Here is a 14976-nt window from a genome sequence, read left to right on the forward strand (position 1 = left end):
TTTCTTACTCAGGTTTTAGCTCACATATATCCAATATGATTGTATGCAGAGGTAAGGATAATTCTGGAGGCACGTTACCTGCAGTGCAATGTATATTCCACTAACAGATGTATGAGCATACATTGCACATACAGGCATTTTGATGTGTGATGCTTTACAGCCAAAATTAGGAAATTAACGATCCTGTGACCCTGCCTGCAATTAAGCATGCACTTTGCCTACTTATTACATGCCGTGCTGCTGTGCACGTTTCCCTCTTCCTTATCCATGGCTTATATCACTTGTGAAATGACAGGAAGGACGAACAGATCTTCTCTGAGCGATATTTGTGATGCCTCCAGTAGTTTTCTCTTCACAGACACTTCCCCGGTTGGCATTAAGCTCCACCATCACTGAGTTTAAGTACCGCGCCTTCCCGGCACACACCAAGATCTCCCTCCGAGTCTGCTTCTTTGGGATCTGCTGGAAGAACAGGTATGCGCAACTTCCATTCAGTCTTCATCTTGGGGTGAAATAAGTCCAGGCGAAGGTGATGGAAACAGGTTTTGGGGTATTTAGTTCTTGCCTCCAAGAACATCTGAAAAGTGCCCTAAGCTCATTTTCACCTGCTGGCAGATCGATGGTCTATGTGAAATCCACTGTGGGGATGGAAGTCCAGTTCCTAGTAGGGACAGATCTACCTTTAAAAAACACAATAATCTTCTCAAATGGCACTATATACAATTCTGGTTGGCAGTGTCAGCAGAGAGACCGGGGTTTGCATGCACTGTGGAGACTGAAGTTCTCTCTGCCCTCTAGACAGAGTCTCCCACACCAAGCTAGAGCTGAGACACAATGGCTGATGCTGCTCCCCATCAAACGCATTCTCTGGATAAATAGTGGACTTCTGTCTCCAGTACTGTTAAGTTGGAGGTGGCACCTTTCACCAGTCCTCCTTTTAAAACAATGGGAAGTGGTATCACTGCCCAGAAAAATGTGGGCTGGTCCAACTGGACCAGTAGGATCACTCTTGAAGGCCCTTTGGATGTCGCTGGGCCTGGCCATCCTCCTGTCTTGCGCAATCTCTGTTTTTCATATGGTCTCCATATGAAGCCACACGAAACACACAGAAGGTACCAAAGGGCAGCATATTGTGCAGGGATAGCGCAGCAAAACGACATCCATGCACAGCAAATCAGAAAAACATTGCCTAGCTTCAGTGATGTTATTACTCTGGTTAGCAGTGAGGGGTTGATTTAAGATGTAGCCTGCAGTTCTGTTCTCCGAACAGGGAACTATTGGAGCTCCGCTTGTGTTTCAAAAAAAAAAAAAACCCTTGCATTCTTCCATCCACTCTTACTGTCAGTCAAGCAATGTTCTTGATATTGTGACCAGTCCAATGAAAATCCAGCCTAGGCCTTTCGGTCTTAACTCATGCCGTTATGGGGAAATAGATGCAAAATAATGATTTAAATACCTACCTTTCAGAATTAGCTTAACTCCTTTTCATCCTGAATTCCAAATGCCTTTGCCTTTGAGTCTGACATTAGTAGCTGAATCTCCATTTGGTGTCAGGTTTCCGTCCACAGCAAATGTTTACGTTTGAGCCTTGAGAACCAAGGGAAGGGATTTCCACTTCAAACTCTTCAAAAACTCAGAAGGAATTGGCTCCGTTAACTTTAACAATGTTCTGCCTTTAACAGTTAAACATTTAAGTTCTTCTCTTGGAGTCCTGGGACATGAGTTTAAGGATGGATAAAGAAGTTTGGAAACAAGAGCTAGCTTCATAATTCATTGTGATATATTTCCTCTCTTACCAACCCGCAGCAAGCCTTTATATCTTGCTGAAATCCCTCTCTGGAGCTCATCAGGTGTGGCCACTTCTAATGAGCCAGCTGCCTGGGAAGGGAGTCACCACATTCTGGAGCTCCTCTCTCAAAAGGGAATAAACCATGGAACATTCTAGACGTGAGCATTTAAACTAGTGTGACAGCCACCACGTTAGGTGATACACTGGGGACTTCCAGAGCTAAATGCAGGAGCTGCTACAGCTTGAGCTAAAGATCTTTAGCTGGGGCTGGAACAGACTCTAAATCTCTGTGGATCACACTCAGAAGGGGGCCTGTAACACACCCCTATCAGTGGGTTACACAAGCAGAGGCATTGCCGAACCTGAGAACTTACTGAAAAGCATTACCAATGATAAGTGGAGAGAACTGAGAGTGAAGGGAAGGAAAGGATTGACTTGGGGTGCAAAGGTGGAAGCAGAGTTGGGAAACAGGTTGCATTAGCAAGGGGGAAGTGGAGCAAAAGGAACTCAAAATTTCAATCACATTTAAACATCTCAAGGGCTTGTTCTGGACCAAATCTCCCAACTCTTTAAGGTCCAGTCATCACAGTAAGTGATATATATGCCCATCTACCAAGGAACATGAATTCATCCAGCCAATCTGTTCCTTCCCTTCTTTAAGGGCAAGATTGCCATACCCATATTCATGTTGGGTAGCACCTTACTCCACCAGTGGTCTCATAGACATCAGTGGGGTTTCTTAAGGGGTAAGTCACTACTCATTATGAAAAAGAGTATCACAGTCTTTCCCTAAGTACAGAAGAAATTTGCTGGTGCACAAGTTAGGAGATTGAAAGCAAATAACATCCGAGAACAGTTTGAGAGTTGTGATCCATTGTTCCCTTTCCTCGATTCCTTAAGATATGGAAGACAGTGAGATTGTTAGAACCGATAATAATGGAGAAAGGAAGATGTACAATGAAAAGAGCACAAGAGACCAGAGACCAGTGGGAAGTGGCAAAAGGAGAATCTGCAAAACACTTGGATATCTAACAGGAGAAATGAAAGAGTGTGGAGACTGGCTGAAAGGTAAAGCCTTTGATTATCTGAAAAGCACCATGGGTAATAAATAACAAGTAGCTCATTACACCAACAGCAATGATAACATTTTCTGGGTGCATATATTGGGCATTAATCCATCTAACTCCCTGATTTGTGTACTTGGAGGCTGTTTGCATATGCAAAAACTAGCATGTCCAGAGTTTCGGGTGTACATTTTTTTTGGCTAAGCCATTTAATTTTCAGAAAGGAAAGTTTAATGTGTCATCTTGCCGTTACCATGACTGCCCACACAAATTGGGCATTTGCACATGCAAAAGGCCATTTAGACACTAAACAGCCATGTGTTATTACTATTATTTGTATTATAAGAAGCACTCATCAGGATTGGGGAACCATTTAGATTGTAAGCTCTTTGGAACAGGGACTGTCTTTTCATGTTAACGAGTGGCTACAGCACCTAGAACAATGGGGCCCTGATTCCGAACTGGGAGCTGCTAGGTTCTACTGCAATACCAGTTATTAACAAACAATAATAATTGTGATGAGTGCTGTGCAAATGTAATGCCAACAGACCCTGGTCACCAGTGGCCTGGATCGAACTGGGGACCTCTGGAGCTTAGTACATGAGCCTCTACAGCATGAGCTAAAAGATAACTGGCTGTTAAGCAGACTCATTCTCTCTCTCTCTCTAAGTGGTTTCAGTGCCACTAGCTGGGACAGAACACCACACCCAGGAGGTGTGTGGGTTACACAAACGTAAAATAAAAAGCAGTCCCTTTCTCAAGTAGCTTACCATCCATATAGGGACAAAACACAGCCAGTGGGTATAGAATACCATGGAGGACAGAAGCAGACATCAAGGGTAGTATTAATAGGAATATGAAGTTGCATATAGTAGAAGCATGAACAACTTTGAGGCTTTGTGGCATTTTTTCAATGGTTTGGCTTTAGATAAAAGGATAAGATAAATTAACTAATCTCACCCTCTTCGTACAATAGTCACTGCAGTTGCATAAGCAATGAGTTGGCATTTTCTGTGAGCTCCTTGCACACTTGTGCAGAGCAGTGTAAATATTATTGTGTTTGGCTCGGGCTTCTTTTTTTGAAAATGTGGAACTAAAGGATTGTGTGGGCCAACTTGTAGTTGGATAGAAGTGTCAGCAATAAAGATTTAGTTCAGTACTGCTTGTGCTGATGTACATAATATGTCTTGCCATGAAGGGGCAAATTTTTAATAATATTTAGGCACCTAATGACATGTTATGGGATAGTGGGGTTTTCAGCAGTATCTAGGTGCCTAACTTCCATTGATTTCAATGGGAGGTCGATGCTTAGACACTCCTGGAAACTCCTGCTAGGCAGCTGTTCTTTAGGTGCCTAAATACCTTTAACAATCTGTCTTATGTCTTATGAAACCTGCGCCTCAGCATTCTGTGTCTGCATTTTTTCTATGGTAAAAGGGTTGTTCCCTACTAACGTTTCCTCGTCCATCTACACACTGTTTTCAGCCTTGCCTAAAACACATTCGGCAACAGTTACACACAGAAGTGGTTTAGTTTTCTCATTAAATGTATAGTTGAATCCTTATGCTGGCTGCCCTGCAAGAAAGACTAGTTGTGACTTTCATAAACTCTTCTTTAGTAATCTGGCCAAGTGCTTGATAGTGGTGAACTTTACCAACTGCAATACATCTCAGTTAGCTTTTCATGTGCCAGATGCAAAATATGTCCAGGCACCAATAAATCAAAGACGAGTTTTACAGTCTTGTTGATACATTGCTGGCAACAGAATGGAGGCAGACTCTGCAAAGCTAAGTGTGTTTCAAGAAAGCCATGCTGGAATGATGTCTTATTCCCAGAATTTGTATTTGATCTCTTTCAGATAAACCTCTAGTTGTTCAGTTTATTGACTGGGTCCTGCGGGGAATATCCCAGGTGATGTTTGTCAACAACCCACTCAGTGGGCTACTTATTCTAGCCGGACTGTTGATCCAGAATCCTTGGTGGACGCTCACAGGCTGTTCAGGAACAGTTGTCTCGACGTTAACGGCATTTATTCTGAGCCAGGACAGGTAGGTTTGGCCTTTGCATTTGGAATTTTTAAATAAATTGGCAACTGAACTTTAAAATATTGTGCTACCCATTAGTGGTGTCTAAGGCCCGTGTTTGAGCAGATCCATTCTTTGGTGATGCTGAACAGTGAGTTCAAGCTTTTGCTCGCATTACATAAACCATGGTTATTGCACTGAATGGCCTATAATCTCTAATCCAGGAGAGGTACAGTCTAGTACACTAAAAGCACTATAAACACCTCAGGTTCTAACCTGGGCTCTGTCACTGTCTTGCTACGTGGCAAATCACTTACCCTTTGCATCTCCATTCCCTTGTCTGGTAAATGGAGATAATAACAGACATCATGATAAGGTTTCAGAGTAGTAGCCGTGTTAGTCTGTATCCGCAAAAAGAACGAGGAGTACTTGTGGCACTTTAGAGACTAACAAATTTATTTGAGCATAAGCTTTCATGGGCTACATAGCATCAGAAGAAGTGGGTTGTAGCCCACGAAAGCTTATGCTCAAATAAATTTGTTAGTCTCTAAGGTGCCACAAGTACTCCTGTTCTTTTTGCATGATAAGGTTGTGAGGCTAAGTATATAAAAGCAGTTTGAGAGCTAGTGGATGGACGTGTTATTTGAGCTGTTCTGGGCATTTGATCTTGGAGATCCAATGCTACCCTCAACTATAGTACCTGAGCACCTCACAGTGTTTAATGTATTTAAGCTCACAACATCTGGCTGAGGTAGGGCAGTGCCATCATGTCCATTTTTACAGAAAGGGAACTGAGGCACAGAGATACTAAGTGATTTGCCTGAGCTCATACAGGAAGTCTGGGGTAAAACAGGATAAAACTTGGGTCTCTCCAGTCTCGGGCCAGCACCTGAGCAACTGGACCAGCCTTCCTCTCCACAGGTTTTGGTTGCAGTTACATGAGGGAAGAATTGTGGCCCAAATGTTCAGGTAAAATAATCAATGAGGAACATGACTGTTGTTTTGGGCCTCAAGTAGTTTAGTGAGCAAGGAGGGGTAGCTTTTTGGTTATGTGCAATCTAGAACAGATTTCTTTTACGTTCAGATTTTCTGTTGCTGTTACAGTGCAGCATCCGTGGGTTATTAGAAATGTGCTGGGTACCCCACGAACTTTCAGCTGCCCTCTAAACATGGGGTACCAAGCAACACCATTGCTATGGCACCAATTGTGCTAACCCCAGTTACTTACTTATGTGAGTGGTCACATTGTTCACCAGCTCAATATTGTCACTTTGCTAGATGTAGGACTTCTGGAAATTGCATTTCAGTGCAAGAAAGAGTGATTCACTGGGCTGCGGCTCTAGTGCGTACTGGGCCTTCAGGGCCAATTGCTTTCTAGTAACCATTTCAAGTCAATTGTCTTTCTCCCACAGATCGGCCATAGCAGCGGGACTGTTCGGCTACAATGGAGTCCTGGTGGGACTGCTCATGGCGGTGTTCTCTGACAAAGGAGACTATTATTGGTGGCTTCTACTGCCAGTTGTTGTTACATCCATGGCTTGGTAAGTGATACTGGTTTTATTTTCTGTAGACCAGGCTAAGCAATTCTAGTTCTTCTTTTCCTATATGGCTTTCAGTGAACACTTACTGATACTAACAGGAGTTTTGCAAACACTTCAAGCACTTAGTTTCAGATTCTTTCTGTTAAATCCCACCCTACAGTTTCAGTTCTGATATTCACTACTTTCTGTCCTAAACTGTGGTGACATTTTGCTGTGGGATGTTAAACAGCTTCTGCATTGCACCTCAGAGGTGATGCACTTTTTTGTTTGTTTGTTTTAGGAGTCATTCCTGGATGTGCATAGCTTGTGGTGAGCTTTGGCATCCTTTGGCATGAAATTTAAATGGTTTTTAGTTAACCTATACAATTGATTATAGCAAATGGGCAAAATGCTTCCCCAGCTTGCAACCTGTGCAAATGCATGAGGCCAGTGGACCAAATTCACTGTTGGTATAATCATACCCACCAGTAAAACTATGCTCACTTGCATCACTAAATCTGACCCAGTGGATTTTCACAGGACTGAATTTGGTCCTGCCTTTCTTAGGTCTTTAACTAATCCTCCACAATATTAACCCATGTAAGTACACTTGATTCCAAGCAATGTATTCTTTAAAATTAAATTTAACTTTTAATTGTGGCTTTTAATAATGTTACAGAATCAATTTTAATATAAATGTTTTTAATCAAAATTAATTCAAGATTTGCATTTTTAATGGCTTGTCTTAATAAAATGTAAATCTGTGTTGCCTTGCGCTCCTCTTACAATGCAAGATTATTCCATATTATATTTCTATAGACTTCATAAATGAAGGTCTCATTGTACCAATCTCTTGAAACCCAGAACATTTTGTAGACTGTTGTAGCGTTTCTTAAATGCAGCCACCGGGGGCTTTTCTTGTGGCCACACAACCTTCTGGGCAGTCTTTGGCGGGGAGGGTACAAAGCAGCACCCCCTCCTTTGGAGCCATAAACGCCAGAGGAGCAGACAACCGGTCTGAGTTCCCCACCTTCCTAGGGATGGTGGGGCTCAGACTTCCAGCTTCAGCCCTGGGTTGGCAGGCAGAAGTCTCTGGCTGCGCAGCGGTGTGCCACAGTTCTCTGACCGTGGGGCCTCGGGCTCTGGCCTTTGCCTGAACAGCGGCGGACTCCATTCCCCAGTCTCAGGGCTCCATCCCTGGACTCACCGCCCCCCTTATCACCCCTGGCCCCCACTGCATCCCCTGGGCTGACCACTCCCTTCATCGCCCCTGCTGCCTTCCTACTCACCTCCCCATCCAAGGGTTAAGAGCGGGAAGAGGCGGAGCAGGGGTAGGGGCTTGGGGGAAGTAGGCAGGTGGGGGTGGGGTCTGGGGCTGAGCGGGGGGGTTGAGCACACCCGGAGGAAGCCGGCACCTGTGCCACTGGAGCTGTTTACTGTTTCAGTGACCCACTTTAATCTTCCCCCACTGTGTTTAGTTTCTGGAGGAGCCGTGGTAACCCTCCCCTCGCCCCATAGAGTAGAACACAGTCACACAGAACAGAAGCCATTCACAAATGTAATGCAATGGTCCCCAAAGCGTCTGGGTTGCTATATCTGCCACAGAGCTATTTGAAAGATTTTAAAATTTGACATTTCAGTGACATTTTTGTCGAAATTTTGAAGTTCAGTTTACAAAAGAGCAACGCTTTCTGTGAAAACGCGGTCCTACTTTTCAATCCGTTATAGAGCTATGGAGAAACATTAGAAATGTGGCATTTCAACAAAGAAAATGAAACACAATTTTCATGAAAGCGCTGACCTCTTTTTTTCTACTAGTTCTCGCCAAGGAGTCTTCTGAACATTGCTCTGATAACTGAAATCCTTTTAAGAGAAACGGCTTGATCTGAGATTGAATAGGGATTATAATACAGTGCATCTTTTCTATTGATCATAGCCACAAAAGGGGACATAGGATATTGCATTAGACATGCCAAATGTTTTTGGTTAAAATCAGCACCAACTGAAAATCCCTCTAACACCCAAACTCACCTGTTAACTATTTTTTTAAATACGGGCTACATTGAGCTCTCTGCTCACTTCAATGGATTTGCACAGGTGTAACGGAGAGCAGTAGTTGACTGTGCTTGGCCCTCAGCTGGTATAAATTGGCATAGCTCTGAAGCCAATAGAGAAACAACTAATTTCCACCAGTGGAGAATCTGACTGGCCTAGACTTTCCACATTCTTTTAGATTTATTGATTCCAGTCAGGACTGGGAGATGAATTATCAATATGCCACAAGAAAGACTGTTTGTATGATATATTCATCTAGACTGGAAACCAGGAGGTCTGGAAATCTCCCAAGAAATCCTGTTTTTGTGAGATCTGTTGCCCAATTTCCTGAGCCAAGAGGTTTGGACAAAGTTATATTAAGCATCCAAACTTTTGGGTGCTTCTTAGTGATGGATCTCCTAATATTTTGTGGCTCACTCACCACCGCTTGGCATGTCAGGAATAAACCTAATTTATTAATCTTTTTTATAAGAAGGAAACTTGGACTTTAAATAATACTTTAAAAATTAATGCGGCCTGATTGAAGTGGCGCTGAGCAATATCAGTTCTCATTGGTTACAGGTGCTCATGTGGGGATCATGCCTTAAGATGGTGCTAGGTCGCATTTTGTGAGTGCTTATCTCATGCAGGTTAAAGTGATGTGAGCGATTCACTGTTTGGAGTCTCCTAAGGAGATTGGAGTTTTCTCTGAGTTTCACTGGGACTTTGGACTGAAATGGTGGGGATATTTTTCACCATTCCAGCTGAGATGAACAAGTTCAAACTGTTTCTTTTTATTCTTCTCTTTTCAGCCCAGTTCTTTCCAGTGCTTTAGGTTCAGTCTTCAGGAAATGGGACCTTCCTGTTTTCACCCTGCCTTTCAACATTGCCGTGTCTCTTTACTTGTCTGCCACTGGACACTACAACCTCTTCTTCCCCACCACTCTCATTCAGCCTGTAACATCAGTGCCCAATATCACCTGGTCTGAAATCGAAGTGCCACTGGTAAGGTCCACTAAAGAAAGGAGAAATAGTCCACATCCTTGCAAAAGATAAATAGGAGGGCTCTTGCCTCTAGGTAACAGGCTAAAATACAGCCCAGGTTAATAGCATCTGAACCTCCTGAGCATAGAATCATAGAATATCAGGGTTGGAAGGGACCTCAGGAGGTCATCTAGTCCAATCCCCTGCTCAAAGCAGGACCAATCCCCAACTAAATCATCCCAGCCAGGGCTTTGTCAAGCCTGACCTTAAAAACCTCTAAGGAAGGAGCTTCCACCACCTCCCTAGGTAACCCATTCCAGTGCTTCACCACCCTCCTAGTGAAAATGTTTTTCCTAATATCCAACAACTCATCAAATGAATCGGTCATCTCTGCCCAGTTCTTAACAGAGGAGTAGCCACTTCACAAAAAAGTCCACCAAAATGGCATGATGCCCAATGTTGGTGGTTTCAGTGGAAAGACTAAGGATTCAAACTGGCCACGGGCTTTGAACTACTCCCTCTACTTAGAAGTGGGCCTCACATGATTTGAGGCCTTCAGTAACTCAGCCAGAGGTTATGGGTCTGTTACAGGAGTGAGTGGGCAAGTTTTAAAAACTATTTAAAAATGAAGCAATTCATTTTTGAACATTCTTGTTTGGGGGAATCATTCCAAAATTTCATTTCAAATTTTATTTATTTTTTCTATTTTTATATTATTTGTACATTACTTCACAACATGTGAATAGTAGTAGTGCATAATATGTCATAATAGGATATCGTAGAATAGTTGGAAAATTCTATTTTTATTTGATTTTATTTTTAAAATGACTAAGGGCAGCTGCTACTTAGTACTGACTGAAACACCTTATCCTCTTTTCTAGGGCGAAGTGTCTCCTGTTTGTGTTGTAATGCCACAGTTTGACACTTTGACCCCCTTGCTTTCTAACAAATGGACACTGTGAAATAATTGCCATTTTGCCTTGATTATAATTATCCTTTTCAAACCAATGCTGCAGCTGCTACAATCCATTCCAGTCGGCATTGGTCAGGTGTATGGCTGTGATAATCCCTGGACTGGTGGCATCTTCCTGGTTGCTTTACTCATCTCCTCTCCACTTATTTGCTTGCATGCTGCAATCGGATCAGCAGTGGGGATGCTGGCAGGTACTAACAAATGACCATGACTTACCAAGGTTATTTTTGTAATTTCTTACATTTACCAGTACCCTGACTCCAGTTATTACATAGTTCTGTCCAACACTTTGTGGCTTCTGCTTGCATGGGTCTGGACATGGTTTTGATTTGTAGTCACATCCTTGAGCTTGGATCTGAATTTTGGGTTTTATTCAAACCCAATACGGCGAAGGCAAAACTCAGAACAAAAGAGTAGAGTTCCACAAAGCTCTATTCATTGTGTATGGGTTTGCAAGATTTTGTGTTCTACCAAGGAGACCTGCTGTAGCTCTACGACAAGTTATGTTATGAAACCAAGACTAATCCACAACACCCATCTTGGAAAATGTGTATCCATCCAGAGACGGCAGTAAGTTTTGTGTTGTGCTTTGGACCCATAAGTGTTTTGGAGAAGTCTCAGGCCATTTTCTTTCCATAGTTCATCTGGTTTGGGATGGTTGCTACGTTTTGCACAGGTCTAGTATTTAATCCAAATGATTCAGTAGGTTTTCCTACAGGGGAAGGTGAGGAGAGGAAGAGGTGGGAGAAGGGGAATCATAAGAAAGCGAATGGAGGCGTCACAGTGGGAAATGGATTAGTCCAAACAAGTGGTGATATGAGCATCCAAATTCAAGTTATCAGAGCTGATAATGTCTCAGGGTGGCCTGGTTGCCAGAGGTTGTGCTGCCCTGTTTGCTGGTGGTGCTGAGGCCAGTGAGAAAACTCCAAGGAGCTCTTGTAAGGCCTCCCAGGAAAAGACCCTGAGTTGCTGTCCTGCTGGTGAAAGCCCGCATAGGTGGAGACTGACTGGGTCCCAGCACCCCTGGCAGCTTGGGGCCATGGGAGATCAGCTAGGAGGTCCTGCTTACTTCCCCGCTGCTGCCTTGGCTACTACTGTGCCGGGACTGGTTAATTTTATTGAGCCAGAATGCCCATTGAGCTTAGAAAGAGTTTTGCCTGAGTGAGAACTTGAGGACTGGTCCAAATTCTGGGCTCTATTACATCATCATAGATATGGAATAAGCATAGCCATTGACTTCACCCTATTTCCTCCATATTGGCAATGGTGTGACTGAGAACGCAGTTATCTTTTAGTGCAGATGTAATGGGGAAATAATTCTGTGTTGATGCCAAGGAATTTGTAAAGAATGATATCTGATGTCTAAAACTTGGCTAATAGCTAGATATCATAAACTGTGCCTTTTGCCTTACAGCGCTGAGCATTGCAATGCCATTTGACAGGCTCTACTTCGGCTTGGCGAGTTACAACTGTGTGCTTGCTTGCATTGCAATCGGAGGCATGTTCTATGCTCTTACCTGGCAGACACACTTACTGGCACTTGCCTGTGGTATGTATCCAATGGGATGTGAAAAGCAGAAATCCAAAGCATGCAGAATAGCCGTGGGAATTCTGCAGATTTAATGTCAGGGTTGTGGCCGTGATGGCAAAAGCGTGCTCACATCCACCCATGAAACAGAGAATTTGCAGGCATATCTGCATAATTGCACCCACAGTCAGATGTTCAAGCAACTGATCTGTGCACACAAGTCCATTTCCACACTTTTGTTTTAGACTGAGGAAAACAAAAGCAAGAAAGAACAAAGGTAAATTCTCCATGAGACAGCACAGTGTGTGTCTCCTCTGTTACAAGTTGCAGCAAGTGCAAGAGCAAAATGGCAAATGTAAGCATTCAGTACATAGCAAATAAAGGTGTGTCAGCGTCATAAACTACATATATCCAGGAGTGTCACTTGCTATGGAGCCAGTGGGCCAGTTGCCCCACACCGACTTAATTCCCTGCTCCCCCAGGACTTTTCATAGTCTATATCAGTGTCTCTAAACCTTTCCGGACTACAGGAGTCTGATTTATCTTTCATACCTCCAAGTCACCTCACTTAAAAACGACTTGCTTACAAAATCCGACATAAAAATACAAAAGTGTCACAGTACACTATTCCTGAAAAATGGCTTCCTTTCTCATTTTTACCATATAATTATAAAATAAATTAATTGGAATATAAATATTGTACTTACTTTTCAGTGTATAGAGCAGAATAAACAAGTCATTGTATGAAATTTTAGTTGGTACTGACTTGGCTAGTGCTTTTTATGTAGACTTTGTAAAACTAGAAAAATATCTAGATGAGTTAATGTACCCCCTGGAAGACATCTGCGTACTCCCAGGGGTACACGTACCCCTGGTTGAGAACCACTGATCTATATGATCCATTATGTCAGCCACTTTTTGCATCATCAGACTTTGCAGGGCATAATATAATTGCATATTAAGTCCTAAACACAACTTTGCCCACCCCCACCAGAATTTTTCTGAAAGATGCCCCTTCAGATGTGCTTGTTGAGGTGAAATGCTCACTTACCATTCATGCAAATAGAGCAGATGAGGCCAAACTAGCCTTAATGTCAGAGCGACTTCGTACTTCACACAGGAACAAATATAAACCACCTGCACATGGGATTTGGGGATCCTATTTAGTAGCCCTCCTGCACCAGAATTCTAATTCTAATCCTTATGCTAGCTAGCAGTAAATAAGCAGTAACTACTTTATAGTGTAGTTGCAGAGAGTTGCTACCTCTGCTAATTTCATTGAGCAACTTTTAACTTGTTTCATAGTCTCTTTGTTCATTTCACAGCATTATTTTGTGCCTATGCTGGAGCAGCTCTTGCCAATATCTTGTCTGTGGTAAGTTTATTGGTATTTTGGCTTTGTCATAATATCAGAACACAGAGACTTCTGTATTACAACAATAACAGTTCTGACAGCAATGGAGTAAGAATTCTGCAAGCCAGTAGGGTTTATTGTATAGATTCTGTCTGGTGTATTGTGAGATTAAAGACTCTACTGCTGACAGTAGGAGTTCAGAGAACTTCAAACTACACTATCCTCTATGTGTGCACTTGTGTATATGAGTTGATTCCAACAACCATTTCTGGAATGAGATACAACTTTTATTCTACCCAGACAAACTCCTTTAGGCTGATATTTTTTTTATTTGTTCCCAATTTTTCCTTGCTTTGTCTCAATCCAATCATTTTTTTAAAAAGTTTGTTGCAGTCATTTTCGAGGATTGTTAATGTGGAGAAAGAATATCTTTTCTCATATGGTAAAAATATAAAATGTATACCCATATGACTCAAAAATAGCTGAAACTAGAACCATCAAACTGTGCTTGTTTTTAGATCTTACTTGGGGGATCAAAACTAAAGCCAAGTTTGAAGACAATAGGTTTGGTAGCTTTAAATATATGAATGTTTAAAGACAGCAATTTCATATATACATATTAAAATGTACCCATCTGATTTCTTTGTTAACGTATTGTATCTAGAGTGGTTTAGAGCAGAAGGCCTGCATAAATAGGATGCCTCTGTTACATACACCTGAATTAAGGATGCATCAGGAAAAGGATGGTTGGACTCAGTGTCCTCATTTTTAGAAGAATTCAGTTGGAGAGCCACAAGGACCCTAGAGGAATCTTGGCCAGATACATTTTTGTACTAATTTAATTTTAGGCTTTTAGAGTCTCACTGGAACTTGCTCCCTTTTTTTCTTGTAACCTGGCCCGGCTTTGCATTGCTATCTGTGCTGCCAGCAAGGGGTAGGGATATGAGTGTGTTTGGGGGGAATATCGGGGAGGAGATACGAGGAATCCCAAAGTGCACCATAATTGTCAAAACTGTTCTTTGAGGAAGTACATCCTTCTCAGGCTTCTGACTAAAAGCTGGAGAGTTAAGCAAAGGGAATAATAAAAATGTGATATAAAATTCTGTCAACACATTCTTTTTCCCCTACCCAGATTGGATTACCAGCCTGCACCTGGCCTTTCTGCTTCTCTGCGCTTCTCTTTTTGCTCCTAACTACAAATAATTCCGCAATCTACAAGCTGCCACTCTGCAAAGTCACTTATCCAGAAGCCAACCGAGTCTACTACCTGAGAATGAAAAGAAGAGAGCAGAAACCCACTGGTGATTAGCCAATACAAATGGGATACACTTTGTGATCCCCAATGTAGCTGCACATATTGATCTCAAAAGCACATGAATTAGAAGTTTCCGTACTATCTGTCAAACACACACACACATCAGCAATTCACGTCTTCAACAACTAGGTGTTGTGCTATGAGGGCTGAGGTTATATATATCATATTTTGGAGGAAATATTTGTTCCTGATCTGAGTCTCATAAAATGCATTCAGGTAACATAATGGGTGTCTTACAGATGTATATGATACTAATTTGAAACAAATTATTATTATTCATAGTAATAATATTGTAGGAGTTAACTTTTATTTTACATTTGCCTGGTAGCACAATAAGGACCCAAACCCAACTAGGATTTTTGGATGCTGCCATAATAGAACAATAATACTG

General features: G+C 42.3%; 1 protein-coding gene across 1 annotated transcript; it reads left to right on the forward strand.

Annotated features, from left to right (window-relative positions):
- The first annotated feature begins 2691 nt into the window (after positions 1-2691).
- Positions 2692-14579, forward strand: LOC135880674 (urea transporter 2-like). Its single transcript, XM_065407027.1, has 8 exons — positions 2692-2857; positions 4712-4901; positions 6290-6418; positions 9244-9436; positions 10432-10579; positions 11803-11937; positions 13242-13291; positions 14403-14579. Exons 1-8 carry the CDS (start codon positions 2692-2694, stop codon positions 14577-14579), a joined length of 1188 nt encoding a protein of 395 aa, XP_065263099.1.
- Positions 14580-14976: the final 397 nt, after the last annotated feature.

Source organism: Emys orbicularis, chromosome 6, assembly GCF_028017835.1.
Source record: "Emys orbicularis isolate rEmyOrb1 chromosome 6, rEmyOrb1.hap1, whole genome shotgun sequence".
Lineage (NCBI taxonomy): Eukaryota > Metazoa > Chordata > Testudines > Emydidae > Emys > Emys orbicularis.